Source organism: Anabrus simplex, chromosome 1, assembly GCF_040414725.1.
Source record: "Anabrus simplex isolate iqAnaSimp1 chromosome 1, ASM4041472v1, whole genome shotgun sequence".
NCBI classification, from domain to species: Eukaryota; Metazoa; Arthropoda; class Insecta; order Orthoptera; family Tettigoniidae; genus Anabrus; species Anabrus simplex.
Genome location: NC_090265.1, coordinates 1013083720 through 1013109194, shown reverse-complemented (window position 1 = coordinate 1013109194; position 25475 = coordinate 1013083720). Strand labels below are relative to the sequence as shown.

Below are 25475 nucleotides of genomic sequence, written 5' to 3'. Positions count from 1 at the left end.
ACGATGATCGCTCAAGCTGAATGTTCTCACTTCTTACATCTAGCTAGTTCTAAGGAATACAGAAAGAGGAAATGAACTGGTGCTGAGGAGAACCGCGCCTGTCCACGTTTTATCAGCACGTCATTTCGTGAGAAGTTGTCTATCCTAGACATGAGAGGTTGGCTTACCTAGTACATAGTCTGATCTCTGAATTAAACCCGGTGCCACAAGAACAGAAGGCTAGTAGGCTAGCCATTCAGTTATTCAGCTGGACAGTTGTGTACTCATTATGGTATCATTTAACAGGCTGGTAAGTCACTAAAATAGGCCACGTTAGGCTTAATGTCATACTGTTGCGTGGTTACTGAATGTTCGTTACATTTGTTAACTTTAAAGCGTGAAATTACACTGTGTACTATCACTAAACTTAGGCAATGCACTAGTGCTAGTCATTCCTATGGATATACAAGTTGTTATTTTTTATGACAGTGTACGCGCAACATTGAAGATACAGCAGCAGGCAGCAACCAGTTTAAACACACGCATACATACCCCAACAGCCTTGTCAATAGTTACTGCCAGCTACTGCATTAAAATTCTTGCAATTCCCAAAACAAATTTTCCTTGAGAATGGTGCAATCTACAGACCTGAAACTTGCACCATTATGATCCTTTCCCTAAGGTCTATTACTTATGTTAATTTAGTGCATGAGTTACCTTCCACCCTCTATAGTAGCTTCTTAACTTCTTGACACTCTTTATCTATCTATTATATTTTCAATGTAGAAAAAGGAATCTATTATGCATAGCATATTAGGATTATAGTTAACAATTAGATAAGATCCACCACAGATAAAACATAATAGTGAAAGCTTATGAAAAATGTGGTGTATGAGTATTAGAAAATGATATACTGTATATATTTTTTTCTATTTTTTACAATTTTGCTTTACGTCACATCAAAACAGATAGGTCTTATGGCAATGATGGAATAGGAAAGACCCAGGAGTGGGAAGGAAGCAACCATGGCCTTAATTAAGGTAGAGCCCCAGCATTTGCCTGGTTTGAAAACGGGAAACCATGGAAAACCATCTTCAGGGCTGCCAACAGTGGGGTTTTAACCCACTACCTCCCGGATGCATGCTCACAGCTGTGCGTCTCTAACCGCACAGCTAACTTGCCAAGTGAAAACAATAATAGCAAATTGTTTTTTGAATATATTGTCCCTGGAAAGGCAAAGTACTGTAAGCCACAAAATATGAATTTTACAGATGATAAAAATGATAAGCGAGTTGAATACTTACTGTTTAGGCAGTTTCAGTTTTTATTCTACTCTAGAAATGAAATTTTCACCTTATTGTCATATTACATTACGTATTTATTCAATCATAGCAAACAGGAACTTTTCACTTAAGCTTACGACTGTTCGCCGGTCGTTGTCAAGTGCATCGGTTAACAAAGGTTAACAAAGGAGTTCTCTTACAATAGCTTTTGTAGCGCTTACGATATTTTGGAGTCTAGATCACTGTGTTTGGAGTCGTAAGTAAGGTTTAGATACTCGTGGAACATTGTGGGTATACATTTTTTTGGTGCAAAGTCTAGCCAGATCTTGATACTACTTCTGACACTGGAACAGGATGATCGTAAATCTTCTCCCTCACTTAATTTGGTTGTGTTGTTGATGTGACATTTCGTCCACTATGGCTAATCTCCTTTGTGGATATCACCTATCAGATGTCAGAAGTAGCAACTTACTCACAAATTTATTCACTAGATAACTACTGTCATTTCATGGTGTGTGGCCTCCAGAGAGTCGTGGTGCAGGTCTTTCGAGTTAACGCCGTGTAAGTGACCTCAATTAAAACCCTTCTATTATGTCTAATCTTCTTCCAGTTGAAGCTCAACTCTTTTATAATATTTCTCAAACTGATACAACCTCCTCAGAAACCAATCCTCTATCCTGACACAGGTTGTAATTTAGATATTGATGGAGTTGTTTTCTGAAGAATGTAAAATATTCATGGATTGTGCATCAAAATCTTGAACATCCGTTACATGTTTTTCCCTTTCTGTGTTTTTCCTGGTGTATCAAATGAACTTTCTTCAGTCTTGTGCCGTCTTTATTCTACAGTACTAACTTTATTTGCTACTTGTTTAACATCACAGTAACACACTGAAGGATTTTGACAACAGACGGATGGGAAAGTGCTAGGTTTGGGAAGGTAGCGACTGTGTCCTTAATTAAAATACAGCCCCAGTATTTGACTGTTGTGAAAATGGGAAACCATGGAAAACTGACAGTGGGATTCAAACCCACTACCTCGCAAATGCAAGCTCACAGCTACATGACTATAACCACATGGCCAACTTGCTGAGTTAAAATTCTCTTGACCATCCTCTAAAACACTTTTGTTGGATCTGCTATTTTTTGTTGTACTTTCAACAACTCCCTTTTATACTGTTCCTGTGTTATATCCTTTCTGAACTCAGCTTCCTTATTCATAAAACTATGAACACTGAACAAACTCTCATGTTTGTTCTCTTGTTGTCACAAACTTTGGTTTAGAATTTTCAGCGGCATAATTCACTTCGGGCACGAACGGTAGGAATATGTACTGACAATGAACTGATCTGTTTAGGTAGTGACTGAACTTGCGCAATCAAGTCTGTCACAAGAAGCTGCCCCTTCTCTTCCCTTCCCGCCCTCTTCTAGATTTCACTAGTATGCTAGCAATCAACATGTGGTAGGTCCACGAGCAGGCTTTGCCGTATGATTGTTTTGAGGCAGTTATAAAACGTGTACTACAACGACAGACAACAGTCATGAACAATGAATGACGCATCTCATGTTCCCTCCAGAATTAAAACTTGTTGCTTATGATAATTAGTACTCAAATTATAAGATTCTAAATCAGGCGCTTCAACCAGAATTAAAACTTGTCCCTTACGTAAAACTTGTTCCTTACGATAATCTGCACGCAAATTATAAGATTCTAAATCACGCACTTAAGATGTAATGACGGGTGCTTATGATAACCTGGTGTTCTGTATATTACTGATGGTGGTTATGATGATTTTTCTTTTTTACGTTGTTTTTACCCTCTAGATTCATTTGATGCTTACGATACTTTGCCTTTCCAGGGACGATATGATACAAAGGTTTTCTGTGTTTATTGTTACCATAGTTCAGGTGACAGTTAGCTGCCTCTGTGGATCAGCGGTAGAGTGTCGGCCTCCGGATTCCAAGATAGCGGGTTCAAACCCGGCAGAGGTAGTCGGATTTTTGAAGGGCGGAAAAAAGTCCATTCGACACTCCATGTCGTATGATGTTGGCATGTAAAAGATCTCTGGTGACACATTTGGTGTTTACCCGACAAAATTCATTAAATCTCAGCCATAGACGCCCAAGAGAGTTTCGGTTTACTCGATCTGCCATCTAGTGGGGGCCTAGAGTAAAACGGAACGTCAAAATTGACGAGCAGACAGCCAGATGGCGTCAAATTGAAATGCCTGCACACGGTAGCTGAGGCCATACGATTATTATTATTAGGTGACAGTCTAGAGCAGCGTTTCTCAAACTGTGCTCCACGAGTGATTCTTAGGAGCTCTGTTCGTGGCAGTTACACAGCAATGGAGATGACAAAAATTAAATTGCTGCTGTGCCATCAAAATAATCAGGTTCATTAAGACACGACCTTTACAATGTGGGCTGCTTGAAGTAGTGTAAATACATGGGAAGAATATACAAGTCATTGTTACACATAGAAGTATGATGGTTGTCACGTGGTAAAGCGCTCCCACTTACTTGAACTTCGAATGGAAAGACAAAAACATTTTGCTACGAGATTATTTGAGTGATCAGAAATGGCTGTTACTTGGTAGACTTTTTTTTTCTTTTCAAATATGAACAAATTCAGCACATCCACAAGGATAACAGAAGACAGTATTCGATGCTAGTGACAAAATTGCCACAGTGAAGAAAAGTATAGCATTCTATATGGAAGGCGTCGGGAATAAGGATCTGACGTGTTTCTTCAAACTTTTCAGCAAAAAATAACTTAACAATGAACGAATTATTGCCAGTAATAATAAAAGAACACCTTAACAATTTGCTTCAAGACAATATGTGTCTTAACTAAGTTGTTCATTTTGACGACGGAACAGCAATTTAAATTTTGTCAGGGGAATTGAGTGGATTGTAGGTGCATTTTCAATGACGTCAAAATCAGCAGCTCTCACTGTGGCAGAATATGAGGTCCTTACAGGTAATGGTATGATGATAAATGGGATTAAAAGTCAAGATGTGAGTTTCACAGATAGGAGAAGTCCTCTGTTTTAATTACTGCATTTATGGGGTGAAAGTTCCTTTTGGGGATCATTGTAAGTACCTAGATGTTAACATAAGGAAAGATCTTCATTGTAGTAATCTCTGCACAAGGTTATGAGGGTATTTAGGGGTTGTAGCAAGGATGTAAAGGAGAGGGCATATAAGTCTCTGGTAAGACCCCAAAAAGAGTATGGTGTATGTAATCACCAGGATTACTTGATTCAAGAACTGGAAAAAATCCAATGAAAAGCAGCTTGATTTGTTCTGGGTGATTTCCAACAAAAGAGTAGTGTTACAAAAATGTTGCAAAGTTTGGGCTTGAAGACTTGGGAGAAAGAAGACGAGCTGCCAGTGGAGAGATGGAGTGGAATGACATTATTAGACGAATAAGTTTGAGTGGTGTCTTTCAAAGTAGGAAAGATCACAATATGAAGATAAAGCTGGAATTCAAGAGGACGAACTGGGGCAAATATTTGTTTCTAGGAAGGGGAGTTAGGGATCGGAATAACTTACCAAGCAAGATGTTCAGAAATTTCCAATTTCTTTGCAATCATTTAAGAAAAGACTAGAAAATCAACAGATAGGGAATCTACCACTGGAGTAACTGCCCTAAATGCAGATCAGTATTGACTGATTGATACAGAAATGGTTTTGGACAGCCACTCTCAGACATCATTTAAAAAGCAAACCACTTCGCAATTTTTTTTCTGAGTTAGGTGAAGGATATTTTGATATTTAGTTCTAAAGCTCTTTTACTTTTCTAAAGCTCTTCTAAAGCTAAATGCAGATCAGTATTGACTGATTGATACAGAAATGGTTTTGGACAGCCACTCTCAGACATCATTTAAAAAGCAAACCACTTCGCAATTTTTTTTTCTGAGTTAGGTGAAGGATATTTTGATATTTAGTTCTAAAGCTCTTTTACTTTTCTAAAGCTACTCTTACTGACTTTTGGTTCTACATTCCTCTGTAAGATAGCTTTTTTTTGAGGTACACAGCTAGAGAAACTAAATATGGAGCTCATTTGGATGTAGAAGACGATATGTGTATTAAACTGACGTCTGTTACATCAGACAATGGCAAACTCTGCCAAACGAAACAGAAATATTGTTCACATTAACTTCGGCTGTTCATGTAACATTGTAACATTTTTCGAATAGTTGGTTGTTATATCATTTTGTAGATTTAAATAATGAATCATATTGTCTTCAGTTACTTGTAATATTGTGTCATTTATTACGGTAATATATATACCTTAGTATTCATATTTCTGTACATATATCGTAATATATCTCATAGAACATAGACAGGGAACTAAATACAAAACATTCCTTAGGGTTCACGAGAAACTTTAGTTTCAAAAAGGACTCCATGGCTGAAAAAGTTTGGGAGCCGTTGGTTTAGAGCATGTCTTGCTCTTCCAAATACAGGTTATTCAAACAACAGCTGATGTACACTTTGAGAGGATCCACAAAAGCATGAATAATCATCTGGAACATGAATCTTAAATCGCTCAAAATATTAAATTTACCATGACCAGGTAAGAATTGAGTAAGCACGAAGATTGGCACAAGCCTTTCACACTGAAGTTAATGCTGGATCTTGGGAAATAATATTTCTCTCATAACGGGTCCCTTCAATCAAATCAAATCAAATCAAAATACTTTATTTGCAAATGAGGTCTCTACCTCGGTGGTAAATGATACACAAAAATACATTATTCTCAACAACTACATTTGAAGTTAAAAAGAAAAGAAGACATTTTTCCTAAAATACAGTATTATACAATTTACATTAACATTTTTTTCCCTATTAAACACACAGCTCATCCTTAATAAATTTATATTATTTACAAAATTCTACTCATAATATCTTCTGTACTTACACACATAATCAACTCATATACAGTGTGTGGAATCACTTCAAAAAATATTATTACAATATTGCTATAAGATTTAAATGTACATTGCTTATTTTAAACCCATTTTGCTACCTCACGTGCATAACGACCTGCTGCGTCTTAACCAGAGTCCCTTTTGCCACTGCTTCTCAGAGTTCCTGAAGGGCCTTCACAGCAATCGTAGCAGTCCCAGGGCCCTCAAAGTCCCCACTGTATTTCACCCCTACAGGCAGTCCCCTTCTTCAGCTGTCCAGTCTCCATAGAAAAGGGGATGGAATTAATTTATTCACAAAAATTCTTTATTACAATAACCTACACAGGTCGAATGCCCTCTAACATTTCTTTTCTCTGTTGCCGTTTATTCTTTTCTTGAATATCTGTACAGATTTTGGAAAAGGATTAAACACTTCCCCAGGTAAACTGTTCCACTCCTTCACGCCCTTTCCAATGAATGAAAATTTACTCCAATCATTTCTGCTAAAATCCAGTCTCATTTTATACTTGTGATCGGCCCTGGCGATATAACTATTTTCCAATTGAAGCCTCTCAAGGATTTCTCCCCATGCTTCCTCTCCTGTATAGGCTCTATATAATCCTATAAGTCTAGTTTTCTCCCTTCTCTTACTTAAAGCTTCCCACCCAAGTTTCTGTAACATTTCTGATACACTACTTTTTCTCCTGAAATCTCATGTTACAAATCTTGCTGCTTTTCTCTGCACACCATCTTTTTTTAAATTTTATTAGGTATTCCCGGTGAGGATCCCTAACACTGTTTGCATATTCCAATAAGTAACTTTTCTCTTTTAATTCTTTGTTACATCCTTTAAGTAGCCTCATTAAGACAAGTAACGATCTGTATCCTTTCCCAACAATGTCATCAATATGACGCTTCCAGTGCAAATTACTTTCAAATCTCACACCTAAGTATTAGCACCTGCCATCCTTTGGGACAATTACCTCATCCAAAGTATATTTAAATTCAGCTTTTAAGGTGCTGTTTGTAAATGTTGTGACAATTGATTTACCTCCATTAATCTTCCTATTATTTTCTTCAACCCATTGTTGGATATTGTCAAGGTCCCTTTGTAATTCTGTACAATCCTCTGTGTTATTTATTTCCCTATAAACAATTATATCATCTGCATACAATCTTATTTTTGATGTTATAGTGTTCCCTAAATCATTTGCATATATTAAGAACAGGAATGGGCCGATTTTACTACCCTGTGGAATTCCCGTCCAAACTTTCTCTTCCTGTGATACATTGTTTCTTACTTTGACTTTTTGATCCCTTGAATTTAGAAATGATCTTATCCAAGATATAACCCTTATGTCCAATCCTATTCCCTCCAGTTTCTTTAATAATATTCCATGTTCCACTCTGTCAAATGCCTTGGAAAGGTCTATGGCTACGCAATCCGACTGGCCTCTCGAATCCAACTGGTCTGATATGTCCTGCTGAAATCCCACCAGTTGTGCCTCACAAGAAAATTTCTTTCTAAATCCATACTGGCTCCTCATGAACCAATTTTTATCTTCACATATGCCTCTAATATATTTTGCTATTAAACACTCCAGTATTTTACAAACTATACTGGTCAGGCTGACTGGTCTGTAGTTTTCAGGTTTTCTTTTATCACCTTTTCCTTTATAAATTGGTATTATTATAGATTCCTTCCATTCCTTTGGTATTACACTATTATTTATGATATAGTCAAAGATAAATTTTAAATAAGCCACTAGGTACCACCCCATTGGCTTGAATACCTCCCCAGTAATTTTATCACTCCCTGTTGCTTTTCCTTGCTGAAGCAGATGAATGTCTCTGAAAATACCCTCATTTGTGAATGAGAAGCTTCTTGTTTCCTTATGTGTCTCTCCTTCTTTATCTTCTGTTTCGGTTTCCAACTCCTGACAATCTTCTACTGAATCTATGAATTCCATACTACAGTAAATATATTTGCTTTCTCATTATCTGTTAAAAAATGTTCACCCCCTTCTCCCACAAGAAAATTTCTTTCTAAATCCATACTGGCTCCTCATGAACCAATTTTTATCTTCACATATGCCTCTAATATATTTTGCTATTAAACACTCCAGTATTTTACAAACTATACTGGTCAGGCTGACTGGTCTGTAGTTTTCAGGTTTTCTTTTATCACCTTTTCCTTTATAAATTGGTATTATTATAGATTCCTTCCATTCCTTTGGTATTACACTATTATTTATGATATAGTCAAAGATAAATTTTAAATAAGCCACTAGGTACCACCCCATTGGCTTGAATACCTCCCCAGTAATTTTATCACTCCCTGTTGCTTTTCCTTGCTGAAGCAGATGAATTTCTCTGAAAATACCCTCATTTGTGAATGAGAAGCTTCTTGTTTCCTTATGTGTCTCTCCTTCTTTATCTTCTGTTTCGGTTTCCAACTCCTGACAATCTTCTACTGAATCTATGAATTCCATACTACAGTAAATATATTTGCTTTCTCATTATCTGTTAAAAAATGTTCACCCCCTTCTCCCACAACTGTGGGAATTTGGATTCCTTTTCCATTTTGATTCCGAATATATAAATACAGCTTTTTCCATTTCCCTTTATGGGCATTACTCTCATGAAGTATGACATTCATGTAATTCTCTTTTGCTTCCTTCTTCACTCTATTAAGTTCCCTTATTAGTTGTTTTTTAGTTTCTCTATTCTTCCTACCTTTTGATTTTTCTGTTTAGAATTCTACATTTTCTTTTTAATGTCCTTATTTCCTTTGTATAATAAACAGGGCCTGAGGTCATTTTACCATTCCTAACAGGTAACAATCTCTTCCCTCCTTCCCAAATAATTCCTTTAAAGTTTGCCCAAAGTGTATCCACATTACTCCCTTCACTTATCCAATAACTGAGTTGTGATTTAAGCTAAGTCTCGAATTCTTCAACTTTAGTTTTTCTGTACAATTTCTTATCTTGTGTCACCCTCTTATTAAGCTTTTTTGGCACTAGTCCTATATCCATTACTACAGTCTTATGGTCATCTATCCATTCAATTACCTCAGTATTATCAACAATTTCCCATGGTTTAACCAAGAATACATCTAGTAAGTTATTGAGACGAGTTGGTGCTTGTACTACTTGTGTAAATCCACCCTCCCAAATTAACTTGTTTGCCAGTTTCTGTGAATGGGCTTCATTTGCAGCTCCATTCCATTCAACTTCAGGCAAGTTTAGATCTCCCCAAATTATTACCATATAATTACTATTGTTTTTATGAGTATAATCTATTAGTTTTGCAAATATTTCCATGTCTCTTTCCTCTCTTCCAGGCCTATAGTGTTCCTTAAATCATTTGCGTATATTGAGAATAGGATAATTCCCACCTGCTCCATATTATCACAAACTAATTTTATCCCTAATATTTAATCCCCTTCATCGGTAAATCATTCAAGTGAGCAATAAGTTCAGTGTTGTAGTCCAAATGTTATTCTATTGAAGGCAGTTAGCAATGTACCAAGCAAAAAAGAAGTATCTCTAGTATGAAATGTTTATTATTACAGGCATTCATAGGCATGTACGAAGGCCACTTTTCAGTAGAGGACTGGCTGTCCATTCTTTTTAAAGTCCTGTGCTTTCAATCTTTTGCGCTTGTGGCCTGACTCCTGGCATCTCTTGTACACAAACACATGGCTGTTGCCACGTTGGTACTGTGTTGTTGTTTCGTAGTGTGCAATGGAACTCAAAAAGGATTGTATGGCCCGCAGTGGTCTCAAAAGCAAGAAATGTGCCACCAGCAGAGATTCATCACCAGATCTGCGAATTCTATGAGTGATGGAAAAATCCGTAAGTGGGTAAGGTTATTCAAGTAAAGTCAGGAGAATGTTCATGACGACCAACACTATGGTCTGCCATATCTGATTGATGATGATATTGTATGCGAGGATGACACTACCCTTTGTATAAACAATATCCACTCTTTCACTTCGCTCTTCATATGTTTCAAGGTCAGTTCACTACAAAAATTGTGTCAGAAGAGTTGGATTACAGAAAGTTGTGCAATTGGTGGGTTCCAAAGTTGCTGACTGAGGAATACAAAATAAAGAGATGTGCCAAAGCTTTGACATTTTTGACCCCGCACCATGAGGAAGGTGACGCATTATTAGACCATATTGTCACAGGGTGACACATTGGTGTCCCATGTCACTACTGAATCCAAGTGGCAATCAGTGGAGTAGTGACACACATCATCTCCTACGAAAGTGAAATCCAAGTAGATTTTCTCAACTTGCAAGATTAAGGAAACTATGTTTTATGAGATATGGTGATCTGCCAGTGGACTTCATACCGCCAGGGACAACAATCAATGCAACAGAGTATTGTGTGACCTTGACAAAACTTCGCTGAGCAATTCAGAATAAACGCTGTGGCCTTCTGTCTGATGGACTGTTGTTGCTTTATGACAGTGCAAGACCTCACTCTGCAGCTTGAATACAAGCTCACATTGAATCGTTTGGCAGGCAGCAATTCGATCCCTCCCCCCTATAGCCCTGACCCTGCATATAGTGATTACCATCTCTTCCTCGCCGACAAGCATTTCCACACCGACAAGGAAGTGAAAATCACGGTTCGGACTTGGCTCTCATTGCAGATGGCAGACTTCCATGAAGAGGATTTACAAAACCTTATCTCATGATATGACACAAAAAAGGACTATAGGGAAAATTAGATGAATGTGTATAGAATCAAATGAAACATACATTTCCCCAAAATATTCAGTAGTTTTAGTTTATTGACAAACAGTCCTTACTTAAAAAATATCTTTTGTATGTTGATAATTAGAATCAAATGAGACTTGATGGTAGAATGACTTCTTTTTTCAAAATAACTACATAAATCAGGGGATGTTGGAATCTTCTACTTCTGCTGTTCATTATAATTTACTGAAAGGGATGAATTAGTGGGGTAGAATTCATTTGGATGGAAATCATGCAAGCAGTTTTGTCTTATGCTGATTACTGATAGACTATGCTGAAAATATCAAACTTGAAGTGATATGGCATTATTATGGTATGAGAGTAGCATTTCCAAGATTTAAATAATGCTGGTAGAGCAATCGGTAGCTGCTCATGGACTGAGAATCACAATACTAATAATAAAGTGTAGAGGTTCCACATTTTAATACCTATACAGTATTAAGTTACAACATGTTAACTTCGGGACCGGTTTTGACACATTTAAAGCGTCATCATCAGCCGATTAAGAGAACAGGGTAAAAGGACTAAATCATAAACAATTATACATACACATAACAAATATAAGACGTTATTCACAGTCAAAAGGGTGTACATAGAAATATCAACACTTTTTATGAAGAAGTAAATTCAGTTGAAGTTCATTTGTAATGTGACAATCTTGGTATATTCCTGCTGTGCTGTAATCATGTAAAAGGACGTTGAATTGATGGTAAATAATCTGAGTTAAAAAAGCTTGATCCAACATAAAATCTTGAGGGATGACTCGTTAAAAGATTGATCTTTTGAGATGCAGCTTTTGTACAGTTGTTGCTAAGCAAGATCTTACAGGCATTTGTTTTATCGGCACGTCAAAGAGTGGAAAGCGATATACATGAAGTGTTAGGGTACAGTGTAGTTCCTCAGTTCGATGCCGATATATGAAGTCTAAAGAAAAGGAGACTTAAATAGAAATGAAACAAGGGGCAAGAAATTTAGAGCAAGTTAAATTATGAGGCTCACCTTCATCAGCATGCCGTGATGATTGACATGTGTAGGTGAGGCAAAATGTGAAGCAAATAAGAAATAAATGGAGGTAGGGGAGGGATAAAAGAGAGCTTGTGAGGAGGTGGCGGGAGGATTGTCTAAGGTGGATCAGGGATGCTGTTCGGAAGGGGCAAGTAGCATGAAAAAGTGTTGTGCAAGACGTGAAAGATCGATCGACTACTTGTCACCTTGAGGTTATTCAAAATTGAGATGAGGAAGTCGAAAAGGGTGTTTGGCTTCTCAGAAATATCATTCAGGTGAAGGTTGGGATTGAAAAACTGATCAAGGTGTATAAAACAGTTTTCAGTGATATCAAGGTTTTCTGCTTTTCCTTGGCCCAGTACGCTTTCATTTTCTGGCTGTGTGCCTGCTTCCTTCCATCCGCCCACTTAGGTCTGGTGGTCCCTGTTCTCTTTTTGCTTGTGAGGGACAATGGGAAGACTCCCTGTAGGATGGCCTGTCAATACTGAGATCGGTTCTCTATGGTCGCTAATGGAATTTGTAGTTCCTCTAGGTCTGATTTTACTGAGGTGATCCACTTGGTCTTGGAAGCCTTTCCCCTACTTGTCACTGTGAGGATTCTGTTGGTGAGCCTGTAGGGTTTCAGGCTGCTCATGTGCCCGTAGAAAGTCAGTCGCCTTTTCCTCATACATGTGACTGTGTCTTCCTGATGTTCGTAGAGCTCGTTGTTGTGCCTGATCCTATAGGTGCCATCCTCCTCTCTTATGGGTCCTAGTATCCTCCTCAAGATGTCTGTTATACATTACTTATATCATACTGTGGAATCCTTCCATGCCCATGTTGTTATTAATATTAAATTCATTTATATCAAGTCATTACATAACCCTTTGACCTACCATTTTTAAAAAAAAATGTACTCTTACATATTAGCCAACGGCTGCAGCCGTGTTGAAACACCGGATCTCGTGAGATCTCCGAAGTTAAGCAACATTGGGCGTGGTCAGGAGTTGGATGAGTTGCCACGCGCTGTTGGTGGGGGGTAAGGGAATGGAGGAGCGGAAAGGAACTGGCCACCCTACCGCACGTAAACTCCGGCTCAGGAACACCTCTGCGGAGGTTCGGACCTGCCTTCGGGCAGAATAACCCTTACTTTACCTTACATATTACTTATTTTTCAGTTACTCTTAAGGAAATGCTAACAAATATATACAGAGATCTTACATACATATAAAAAGTTCTTCTTTTGTATGAAACACTAGAAAACAGGTATTCATTTGCAAAGCAACCTTGCATTTGAAGCACTCAAATGAGGTTTCCTTGTGGAGTGTGCCGTCTTCCTTCCTGGGTTGAGAACTTGCCACATAGGATAAGAATTTAGCAAGGTCATATCCAGCATTTAAATCTTTTTGTAGCCCTTGACATATTTCCTCATTAGTGGGAAGGATGCCACACGATCATGAGAGTCAACACTGCCCGTTCCCACATTATAATCTACTACCAGCTTTGGTTTAGTTTGTCTTTTTGTTTTGACAACATAATCTGTTTACAAATGAAACGTGCTAAGGTGCATTTTATTCTTCGTATTCCAGAAGCGAGTAACCATTTACAGTATAATAATGAGGTTTAGGTAGCTTCTGACCTCTATCAGTCATATTCTGAAACTTTTAGAACAAATCTCTGTGACTCGGCAACTGTAAATATGCGTTTGTACCTATTCCGTGAGTGGGGATGGAAGTGTTCATTGAAGTACGTTCAGATCTCTCAATCATAACATTCCGTCAAAGTATGGCATGAGGTTAAATATAAAATATTGTTCTTTCTTTAAACTTCACTGCACAACAGCAAATTTTAACAAATACTCATAAATACAATAGTAATGGAATTACTGAGGGTAGAATAAGGTATTTACAATGGAGAAGGTAAAAGGAATGGGTTAATTGTACTGCTATTTCCCTCTTGGCGGTGTCAATGAATCAGACTGCCAAGGGAGGCTACAATGTGCTTCTGAATCTCCCAGGCAGATCTGGAAACAGAGATGCACTTCGACTTGGCAGGCATGGTAACCAAACTGTAAACGTGCAGCTTTGGAAGGAGCTTCAGCTTGTAGGAAAAAGGCAAGCAGGAAGTTCTAACAATACAATAGTGGACCCTTGTACATCCTCTTCCTATTATTACCCCCACTAGCCTTAGTGGCTCCAAGTGAACATAATGCAGAAATAATACTTCCAAAACAGACATGTGGACAGTGGAATTAAAAGTTTAAAAATTGTGTGTAACAAAATTTAGTATTTAAATATGTATAACTAGGTGAAGCAGCACTTTACTAGCCACCCCAGCGGCTGCTACTGAGAGGAATGAAGCAGAAAGTACTGTGAAACAGGAATGGATTATTTCAAGTACTGAACATCTTATCCATAAGCTGGTCCGGCTCCGCGGTGTATGGGCAACGAGTCCGCCGGTCACCCGGCGGCCCCAGCTTTGATTCCCAGCCAAGTCAGGGGTTGTTAATTGTAAATGATTAATATCCCTGGCCTGGGGCCTGGGTGTTTGTGTCGTCCTTAACATTCCTTGCCTCACATTCAACACTCTACACTTCCGCGATTCCACTTACACGCAGGTTCCTCTCATATGGTGAAAAAGCAAAGCAAAGCAAAGTCATCTCTGTACAGGCCGTGAAGGCCCTTGGAGTGGTGGAAGGTAAAGGCTTCCACTATTCGTAACCTCGGCACTTGATGGGATAGAGTGGTTAGCTCTACGCCCGGCCGCCTTTGCCCCCAGGAATTAACCTGGTACTCATTTTTGGGGTAGGCTGGTTGAACCTTGGGGCCATGTGCACCTCCGAAGAAAGTGGAAATCTTGTTTCTTAAATTTTACGACTTCCTGACGGGAACTCAAACCCATGTCCTTCCGGGCAAACCGAGCACGCCTTTACTGCCTCGGCCAGGCAGCCCCTCTCATATGGTGAAAGTCGTGGCAAAAGATCTTCATAGGTCAATGCCACGAACAAATATTAGGGAAAAAAAATCCAATAACTGGAGTTAACAGAGAGAAAAAGAGTAATAATGGCTGTTATTACTATAGTGGATGTCAAAGTTTAAGGGCTTTGTCCTTGATACTCCTTCCAGCTTTCACACATCAGAAGTTTGTTGCATTGCCCACTTGGAAGGAGAGATGTGCCTTGCAGCAAAACTTCATTGTAAATATCATCTCTGCCCAGACAGATTAATGATTTAACAAGAAGAATGGAAGTGTTATCTCTGATACTGGTTCTACAGACACGGAAATTTCCTACAGAATTCAGGTAGGTAGCCACTTTTACAAAATAGTTAAGGACATAATATGGAACAAGAAAATACCAACAAAATGTAAGAGAGTCATATATGAAAACTATTACGTACCAATCCTGACCTATGGTTGCGAAATATGGACCATGAGAAGTAAAGATGTTAGTAGAATCCAGGCAGCAGAAATGAGATTTGTCTGTAGCATGATCAGTAAAACATGGAGGGACAGAGTCCGCAATGAGGAAATCCGCAAGCAGGCTCAAGTTGTAAGACTGCAGGACAGAATAACAGCGAATAACAGCGCAGCGTATGAGATGGTATGGACATATGCGACGCATGGGAGTTAACAGATTACCGAAAAAAATGTATGATCTAAGACTTGAAGACAAAAGACCAAGAGGGCGATCAAGACTCAGGTACAAGGACATGGTGAAGATTGACATTCAACAGTGAGGACATACTTTGGAAAGCATCGAAGGAGAAATGTTCAGAGACCGCAACTGGTGGAGAAGCCTCGTTCGCCGACCCATCGCTTAAGATGGAACGACGTATGATATGTACGTATGTATGTATGTATGTAGTTTTATGAGAGGCCTGATCAAATCCCTATATTTTTATCTTCTGTAATTTCTATCTTAAAGCCTGTTTCATATTAAAAGGTAAGTGGACATGAATATTAAAAATGTTGTTTCTCCTGTCATTGTCACAAGATTTAAAAATAAACATCAAGATTACTCAACTGTATCCTTTCTGAGCTTCTAACATAATTATATACGGTATTTCTGCTTACAATAACGGAATACGGGTCCTTCAGTTCAGTCTATTTCTTCATCCCAGATGGGAAAGACTGTAACACTCGTGTTAGCAGAAATAATACAATGTACATAATACAATAATACAAAACTACATACATACATACATACATATGTATCGTAGACATGTTGCTAAGTAAACAAATACGCTGGCAACATCTGTGAAAGAGGGGAAATGATGTTAGTCTGTGTAGTCACTCTCAAAACATATTTTAGTGTGTACAAACATTTAAAAAGAATGCTCTAGAGAAGAAAACAGAGTGAATCTTGATTTCTCCAATAGTCAAATTCTACAAATAAAGCATGTGGGGTAAATACAGCCATATGTCCAAAGGCCACTTGCCAGTTAGTTCCAAAGAATTAAATGGTTAAGGTATGTTGTATTAATGTTACATAATTTACATTGCATACTATTGGTTATGGTTTGTATTTACCTGTATAGTGTGAGTGGGTGGTGATTATTGTTTTAAGAGGAAGTACAACTAGGTATGTATGAGATACATTTTACTGTAGATAGTTTTTATAACAAGTATGGATGAAAATGAACCAGAACTTTGATTCAGGTACAACCTATCAAATATCATTGTGTATAGTAACAAGAACAGAATTCTAAACACAGATATTAATAGTTTAGCAATAACTCGATCTTGAGAAAAATTATTCATTTTTTTAAAAGCTGAACCGAATTAGAATGGGTCAAGGGAGATGTGGTTACATGTTGAAGAAATGGGGTTTCTGTTCATCTGTGACAGCAACTGCAGAGCGGAGGAGCAGACAATGGAACATATTGTTAAGGAGTGCCCACTTCGAGAATTTAATGGTGATCCGAGGCTTCTACACCCAATGACTCCGAGTGCTCTGGACTGGTTGTCAAATTTGGACATTTCCATTTGATATTAGATATTTTGTGTACTTGTAAAGCTATACAATATATATATCATTTTAAAAATTATCTTCATTTTTATACTGCTGTTCAAGGAGAAAGATAAGTTCACAGCATAACAAATTCAGACAGATACATGCCACTGCATATTGCCTTCGACTTATTATGTTTAAGACATGAAGACATCCTGAAGCACTGCACTCATCTCTTCGCCTTGCATCATATATGTAGAATCAAAACCGCGCATGACAATGCAGTACGCTATTTGAGCAGTTACTGGCTGTTATTCAAATATGTCTCATGTCCAGTATTGGAGGCAATAAAGGCTAAGTTAGAAAAAGGAATTTTTGGATGAAGCAGTGTTGTGAACAAGGTTCAGAAATGGAGCCATGACAGACAAATGGAGGAGGGGAGGTTACCTAAATAAAAGAGGTTGTGGGAGAGTTCAATGAAAATGTCAAGACTGTCTTGAAAGATTTCCAGGTAATAGGCATAGAAGCAAAAGTCACTGTGCTAACTGTGAATGGAGGTATTGAGTTGCTCAATTTATTCAAAATGACTTGTAGAACAGTCTACAATGATGATTATGATACAGCTTTGAATGCATCACCTTTATAAAGATGTCTGTAGACACTCCACGTGTTGACAAAAATACTCTTGCAGCATGGACAGGGATAGCACATACGGAACATAACGTGCAGTGACTTCACATGATGACTCAGTGTCTTTCGCGTAGAAAACCTTTGGTTACCTGTAAAAATGGGACCACATTGTAGAAAAATTATTATAAACAAATATAAAGGAGACAAAGACAAACATGAAAAAACAAAAGGATAAAGACGATCTCCACATCTTCATACACGGCCACCATCAAATGCTCCCTCTTCCCATACAGACGTGTCATTGTGTTTGTTTTCTTGTTCTTTTCTCTCTACGTATGACCTGATTTGACAATCATTTCTTTCCAATACCAATATCTCTTATTGATGAAGGGCCAGGCACAATGTACAATTTGCAGATACAGTTATTACTCAGTATAAAGAAAAATTGTCATTCAGTGCCTGTAGATTATTTGTCCCAATAAGTAACAGTAAATGTGTGTTTTTGAACGTGCTGCTGGATCTTATAGTTGCAAGCTTGCATTTGTGAGAGAGTCAGTTCAAACACCACCGCCTAAGAATAATTTTCTGTGGTTTCTCATTTTCCCACAAGGTAAAATTTGAATTATTTTCAGCAACATATTGTTTGTTTTGCATTTATCATCATATAACATAATGATTGTTTTAACTATCCACTGTTGCAAATGAAAGAAAGAATTTGCTTTATGTCACACCATCACAGATAAGTCCTGAGGTGACAATGGAATAGCAAAGGCATAGGAGTGGGAAGGAAGCGACCGTGACCTTAAATGAGGTACAGCTCCAGCATTTGCCTGATGTGAAAATGGGAAACCACTCAAAACCATCTTCAGGGTTGCCGACATTGGGGTTCAAACCCACTATCTCCCAAAGGGAGCCGATAGCTACGTGAACCAAACCGTGGTGCCACTTGCTTGGTAAATGAAGGAAAATAACTATAGTGGCGATAGTGGTGGTGATTAATGTTTGAGGGGGAAGTACAACTAGGCAACAATCCCTTCTTTAAACTAATCAGAGGATAATATGAACCTCCAAGGGCATGAAAATTCCCCCCTTTTTTATTTACCTCTTATGCAACAGGCAGAAGATACCATGGATGTATTCTACACCTCCAGCCACAGGGGTGAAGAACCCTAATGCTATCATATGACATAAAATGACACATCTGTATAATATTTAATGACTCTAATTTTGTATATAGCATGTCTGATAATATATACAGTACATGTGATATATGAGAAGTCATATTAAGTTACGGAAAGTTCACAAATGTATTCCCTTGATACGTTTGAGATAAAATCTTCAAGCCAGTTCCAAACTGTTTTGTTAGACCATCTATAAGATGTCTACAGCTTGTATATATGGTAAAAAAGCAAATGCACTGAATAAGATGGTGATTTAGGCATATTTATAACTGCATTTTAATCCAACTAGAGGCTTTAAATAACAATACTGAGAAATATGGTATGAAAATCAGTATGGAGAAGAGCAAAACAGTGGTGATGACAATACGAGAAAGAGAAGCAAAAGGAATAGTTAGTATCAGGGGACAAAACTCTGAGGTTGTTAAATGCTTCAAATATTTGGGAAGTGAAATACTGTATAATCCTGAATACCACCCGCACTTCCCCCCCAAAAATATTGGTTCTAAATCTTGTGTAAATATTTACTACGCTTACATGGAATATTCAAATAGATTTGAATACGGTTACTGTACTCAATATACCACATGTAAACGGGCATTCAGGTCTTATTGTGTTTTAGTTGCGTTCTAGAAAACAAGATTTTTTTCCCTCAATACGGTTATAGTAGCATGTAAACGCGAAATGTAAGGTAATGAAATACGGTAAATCAAAGAATAAGGGTAAATATGCGGTAAATATGAAAGCCGCTGCTGCGGCTGCTCGATCGTCTTTTGTTTCACAAGTGTTGCTGGCATGCTGGGTGCATGAATAGCTGATCTCGTGGGATATCGTACTTTGCGAAAGTCGAGACTGTTGGTTACGGAAGTCTATCTCGCTCACATTTGAGTTTCGTATCTGTCCCGCGAAAGGGCTGTCTCGATAGTAAGCAATGGATTCAAAACCGCGCCTGCGGTCATTTACTGTGTGTGAGAAATTTTAAGTTGTAAGCGAAGCTGAAACATATGGAAATCGTGCTGTTGGCAGAAAGTACAATATCGATGAATCATGTATTCGTGATTTGCAGAAGAAGAAGGAAAAACTTCTAAAAAGTAACGGCGATCGCAGAGCGTTCCGCGGGCGGAGTGCAGTGTTTCTGAAAATTGAAGAACGACTCCACAAATTTGTGACAGAAAAACGTGAGTTAGGATATGGTGTTTCTGGTGAAATGTGTCAATTGAAAGCACTAGAGATCTCAAAAGAACTCAAAACACAGGGTTTTACTGCAAGCCCGAATGGATCCGAAACTTTTATCGGAGAAAGGGATTGTGCATTCGGAGACGTATGTCTATTTCACAACATCTCCCTGGGGCGTATGAAGAAAAATTAACGGCCTTTCAGTGTCACTTTAATCATTTGAGGAAGCAAAATTCTTATTTGCTTTCGCAAATTGGGAATGCTGACCAGACACCTATCTATTTTGAAATGCCATTGGAAAATACACTGGATACGAAGGGTTCTAAAAGTGTAACCATCAAAACAGGTGGTAACAAAAAGCAACGATGCGCGGCAATGTTGTGCGTATTAGCAGATGGAACCAAACTCCTTCCATATATGGTTCTGGAAAGGAAAACAATTCCGAAAGGAAACTTGCCGTCCGGCGTTATTGTTAGAACACATGAGTCCGGCTGGATGGACAGTGCGTTGGTTGAGGACCGAGTGAAATGTGTTTGGCAACGTCGCCCGAAAGCTTTGTTACAAAAACGTACAGGCTTGTGTTGGACAGTTACCGAGGACATACAACTGATGCCGTAAAAGATATGATGAGGAAAGGAAAAACCAATCTTGCGAAAATTCCCGGAGGACTCACTTCTATTCTACAGCCATTGTATTTGTGCGTGAACTGGCCTTTCGAAACTGCAATGAAACAGTTGTACATGGTGATCATGCGTTAACACCAACCGGACGAGTGAAGAGGCCTGAAGTGGGACTAATATGCAGCTGGATCAAGACCGCATGGGCGCGCATTCCCAATGGTCTAGTGTCCAAAAGCTTTAAGAAATGTGGAATTTCAAATTCAATGGATGGTAGTGAGGACGGCTATTTGTGGAAAGATGCCAGTGATGAAAGTTCCTATGGTGAAACTTCAGATGACGACCAATTGTGAATGATCCGAGTATTGGACCGATTTTATTTATGATTTTTGTGATGATTTTATTAACTGTAAACTTTTTGAATTTATATTTGTGGTATATTTGAAGAAAATTAAATAGGTATGTAGGTTATTTGATTATTTTCAGTCTTTTGCCATCTGAAATTTAGGGTGCGGGTCTTATTCAGTGGTGGGTGGTATTCGGGATTATACGGTAATGTAAGATGCACAAGTAGGAGATCAGCAGAAGGGTACAAGTGGAGAGATATGTTCTACAAGAATGTAAAGAACTTGGTATGGAACAAGTTCTTATGAAATGTAAGGAGATAAAGTACAAGATGTATTACACCCCTATATTAACGTATGCATTAGACTTGGACACAGACGGCAAGGGATGAGAGTAAAATTCAGGCCAGTGAGATGAAGTTCCTGAAGAGTATGGTAGTAAAGACAAGGAGACATAGAGTAAGAAATATTGATGTCAGAAAAGAAACAGGGGTAGAAAAACTGAGTGATAGGATGGAGAAGAGGAATTTAAAATGGTTTGGACATGTTATGAGGACGGAGGAAGGAAGGATACCCAAAGTGTTGGAGGCTAAGATAGAGGAAAAGAGGGCAAGAGGGAGGCCCAGAGCGAGATGGATAGACTGTCAAGAACAGTATAAGAAAAAGAAAACTGGAATGAAATACAACTACTGAAGAGGAGTGGTAGAAGAAGAGGCAACAGTGGAGAAATACCATCAACACCCCGACCTGAAAGGAGCTGGACAAGGGGAAATGAAAATTATGATGATGAATAACTGCATTTTGAAACTCTCCGAAATACACTTTTTAGGCACAAAATAGAAATATCTGTTTTAGTGAACAAGGGAGAGATGTTCACATTCACGTTCAGACCATGTGGTGGTACAGTTCCATGACTTGTTTGCAAGTAACAGCTGCTACATGAACAAAGAACAAGTTTCTCCTGGAGAAAAGGGGGCCGTGTTGGGGTCTGACCTAGAGCGATGACTCGGTGCTATTGAAATCCCAATACGGCATCATGTTCAAGTTCTCCTCTGTGCATGTTTAAATAGAATCTTCCTACTAGTACTTCTAGACCTGCTATCTGGTCATAATGTACAACATACTAGTTCATAATCTGCTTACGATTTACATCAGAACTTGCAGGTGACCTGTCGGTATGTTGTAGAATGGACATTGAAGAAACAAGGGAGATTAATTTGACATGCAATGATGAAGATGTTCAGGACATTTCTGCAATTTTTTACATGCACAAAAACAAGACTGAGGTAATTATGAAAATTCAAAGTCAAGTTTAACTCCTTGAAAGTGAAGAAACGGTGGCAATAAGTATATTACCGACCAGCATTTAAAGTATGTTATTAAGAACTGATTTTTAGGGAACACACAATACCCACAAAAATACATTAAAAAATAAATAAATGTCAACTCCTTGTTGCATTAGGTACTTCCAAAATTTGTCATTCTAACTAATAAGGCTATTATCCAACAAGGGCGTTTTAGTACTTCAAATGAACAAATTAACAAACAGTATGTACAGAAGTAGATTTTAAAACATACACTGTTCACAGACATGCTCTTCTTTGGAATTCCCTCCTTCAGACGGATTATCAGTTGACTCATGGGTAGTCTTGTCACCTCTGGTAGGACCATTTACTGTAACTATTCGCCCATTTGAGTCCAATATTGCTTCATTATCAGATTCAATGTTCTGAATTTCAGAAATCTGAAAAAAACAGTTGTCATCTTGTGTTACAGCAATGTATTTGTGCTATATCAAGTTTAACAATAAAAATTATTTTGTGGTAAGGTATTTATATGCTCAAGAGAATCAAAGGAGGATATTCTTTTTCAAAACACTCACCTGGGCTTTCATTAAGTCGGTGTTATCAGTCCTTACTGCTGATGTAGTAGTAGTGGTGGTGGTTGTAGTACATAACTTGGTTTGGAAAACACCAACCTTGGTGGTTTCCATATTCTCAAGATGAATAGCATGTTCTTTGCGATCATTATTACGAGCAACAACTTTCTTACTTATGTCTTCATATAAGTGAGTCGCTGATATATGGCCCATTGTTTCAGTTATCGTTTTTACTGACGCCTTCTGACCTAATCTCTCAATAATTTTACTTAAGTCTTTTTTGGGCTTGCTATACGTTGATATAGGTGGAATCACAGTTGCAATCTGAGCACCTGGTTGATCACTTGAAGCTTTGACATCACTTGTGATCCAGTTCTGAGTCTTCCGTGAACCTGAAGGGGCAGGTTCGGGTTGTACGACCCATGTATAATCTTCCACCTGAAAGAACATAATTTTAACTTTTCATAAAAATAGGTGTTGAACAGGGTGAGAACTTTCAGAGGCTGCTGTAAATTAAACCAGATAAATGATCTAAAAATCAAACCAATGTTTCAGTATTAAAAAACCTATGGCATAACCGCTCATAAGGGCCTTGGCCTGCCAAGATGATTGCTGCTCAGTCAAATGGCCTGTAAATACTGGAGTGTCATGTGGCCAATGTGACTACATCCTCAGCCATATTGGCTGGTTTCTGCAGCCACCTCTCGAATCAGAGAGGTTGAGTGAACCCCGTTCCAGCCCAGAATTAAAATTCCTAGACCAGCCAGTAATAAAAACCAGGCAGGCATGTTACGCTTGCAACATGGGGCTGGCTAATGTTTCAGTATTACATCCATAAAATTCTTCTATGTTGAACAAGGAAAATCTCACAAGAAAGTAATTAAGCTTGGAAAATGTAAAAATAGTTAGAAAGAATGACTTAAACAAAGCAAGCCCATGACACACATATGTGGGGACCTGCATTTTTGGCATTTGCAATCAATTTGACATTTGAAAGAAAAAAAATTCAACCTATCTAGAGCAAATGTATCTAAAACCATAATTTATACCTTTACGTTTAATAGTGATAACATATACCAAGATTTCCAACATCTTCATGAAGTATGACCACAAAATAGCTTCTGAAACCAACAACAATAATGATTTTATTTTCTATACTGTAATACACATTTACAGTAATTAATTAAAAAATGAGTTCTCAAAATCAGGGGTTTATAAACTTAAATGTAACAATTCTGAAGCCACATACAGTACATCAGTGAAACACGTAGTAGCTTAACAACATGTTCATTGGAACATGCAAATGCAACAAAACATAACAGATTTTCTGCCATGGGCCAGCATATGTATGAATTTAATCATAAATTCACATCTACTGGACAGGAGAGGACAAGGACATTCTTAAGGTAGCTGACAAACGTGTTCTACTTAGAGATCGGGCCAGCTAGGAAGATGTCTGGTCGCGCATGCGCACTTTCGACAATCCAGCGTAGTGCATCCCCTCCTAAGAGAGCTCCTGCTCCAACGACAGTTCAGTGCATAAGTTTACACTCAACTGTCGCACGCTGCTTTCAAATTTCTTGTTCTGTAGTAACTGTGGTTAGTGGAGGTGAACATTAGGCCTGTCTGTGACAGTATGGAATGCATTAAAAGTAGCCTGCTTTTTTAATGTTAAGAATTTCATTATGGCCCGTATTGAAACAAAATTTACAATGTTGATTAAGGATAAAGGGTTTCCACCTGTTCAATATACTGACATAGTGACTTAATAAAAATATCACAGTTTTATTATTATCATTATGGTACCGGTTTCGGCATCTCCCATGCCATCATCAGCCATTGAAAATTTGCAAGGTATTATAGGTAAATACATGAGATATTTATGCAGTATAGAAACATATATAGAGCATGCTATCTAGTGTTCTGAAATTTTACAATTATATATATACACACATTAAAATATGTGTGATTAAAATACAAAGACCGCTTAATCTTTTAAGATGTTAGACACGTCATAAAACACAACACTTTCTGGTGTGTTAAAAAACTTTTTACAGCTAAAATATACGTGAATGGTCTTGAAGAGTACAAGGTGTTCTTTTTAAAACTTTATCTTCAGTCTTTATACACTATCTGACGTACTGTATTAAATACTAATTTCTAGAACATTGTTCCTTTTGTTTATGTGATTAGAGTATTTAGTCATAGTTCATATTTATATGAAACAGTTCCACCTAGTATGTATTCCTGAAATCTCTATGATATACAGATTTTTGTTGGAATGTCACAGTCTTTGTGTAATTATTCTAAAACATCTCATATGATTTAAGCTTGAACTTAAATATAAAATTTACAGGAAACCAACACACACAGATACGACAATCAAGCAAGATTCCGTACACCCTCCTAGCCACAAAAGAGCTACCTATAATAGTCTAATACATTGAGCTTTTAATGTACCTATGTCTAAAACAGAGCTAAAGAAAGAACTTAACACTATACACAGTATTGCATCCCATAATGGTTATAACCAAAGTTTTATAAAACATATAATTTACAAGTTCAAACACCGACCCAAGACTAAGTTACAAAAAGAAACAACTAAGGCAAAAACTTATGCAACCTTCATGTTCAAACCTGACATCTTCCGACTAACAAATATTTTCAAAAAAAGAAATACTAAAATTTCTTGCAGGACTAACAACAGAAATCTTGATATTTTTCACAATTCTAAATTAGTCAGTGTGTCCAACCCTTTTGATAGATCA

At 37.9% G+C, this 25475-nt stretch overlaps 1 protein-coding gene across 6 annotated transcripts in view; it reads right to left on the bottom strand.

Moving 5' to 3' along the window:
* Window positions 1-25475, bottom strand: part of LOC136857896 (uncharacterized) — a 109948-nt gene that overhangs the window by 46004 nt on the left and 38469 nt on the right. For all 6 annotated transcript variants that reach the window (XM_067136940.2, XM_067136943.2, XM_067136939.2 and 3 more), the window contains exons 5-7: window positions 22711-23145; window positions 22407-22572; window positions 17522-17662 (exon numbers count right to left, since the gene is read on the bottom strand). In XM_067136940.2, the coding sequence (XP_066993041.2) occupies window positions 17522-17662; window positions 22407-22572; window positions 22711-23145 (742 nt within the window). The remainder of the gene's footprint in view (window positions 1-17521; window positions 17663-22406; window positions 22573-22710; window positions 23146-25475) is intronic.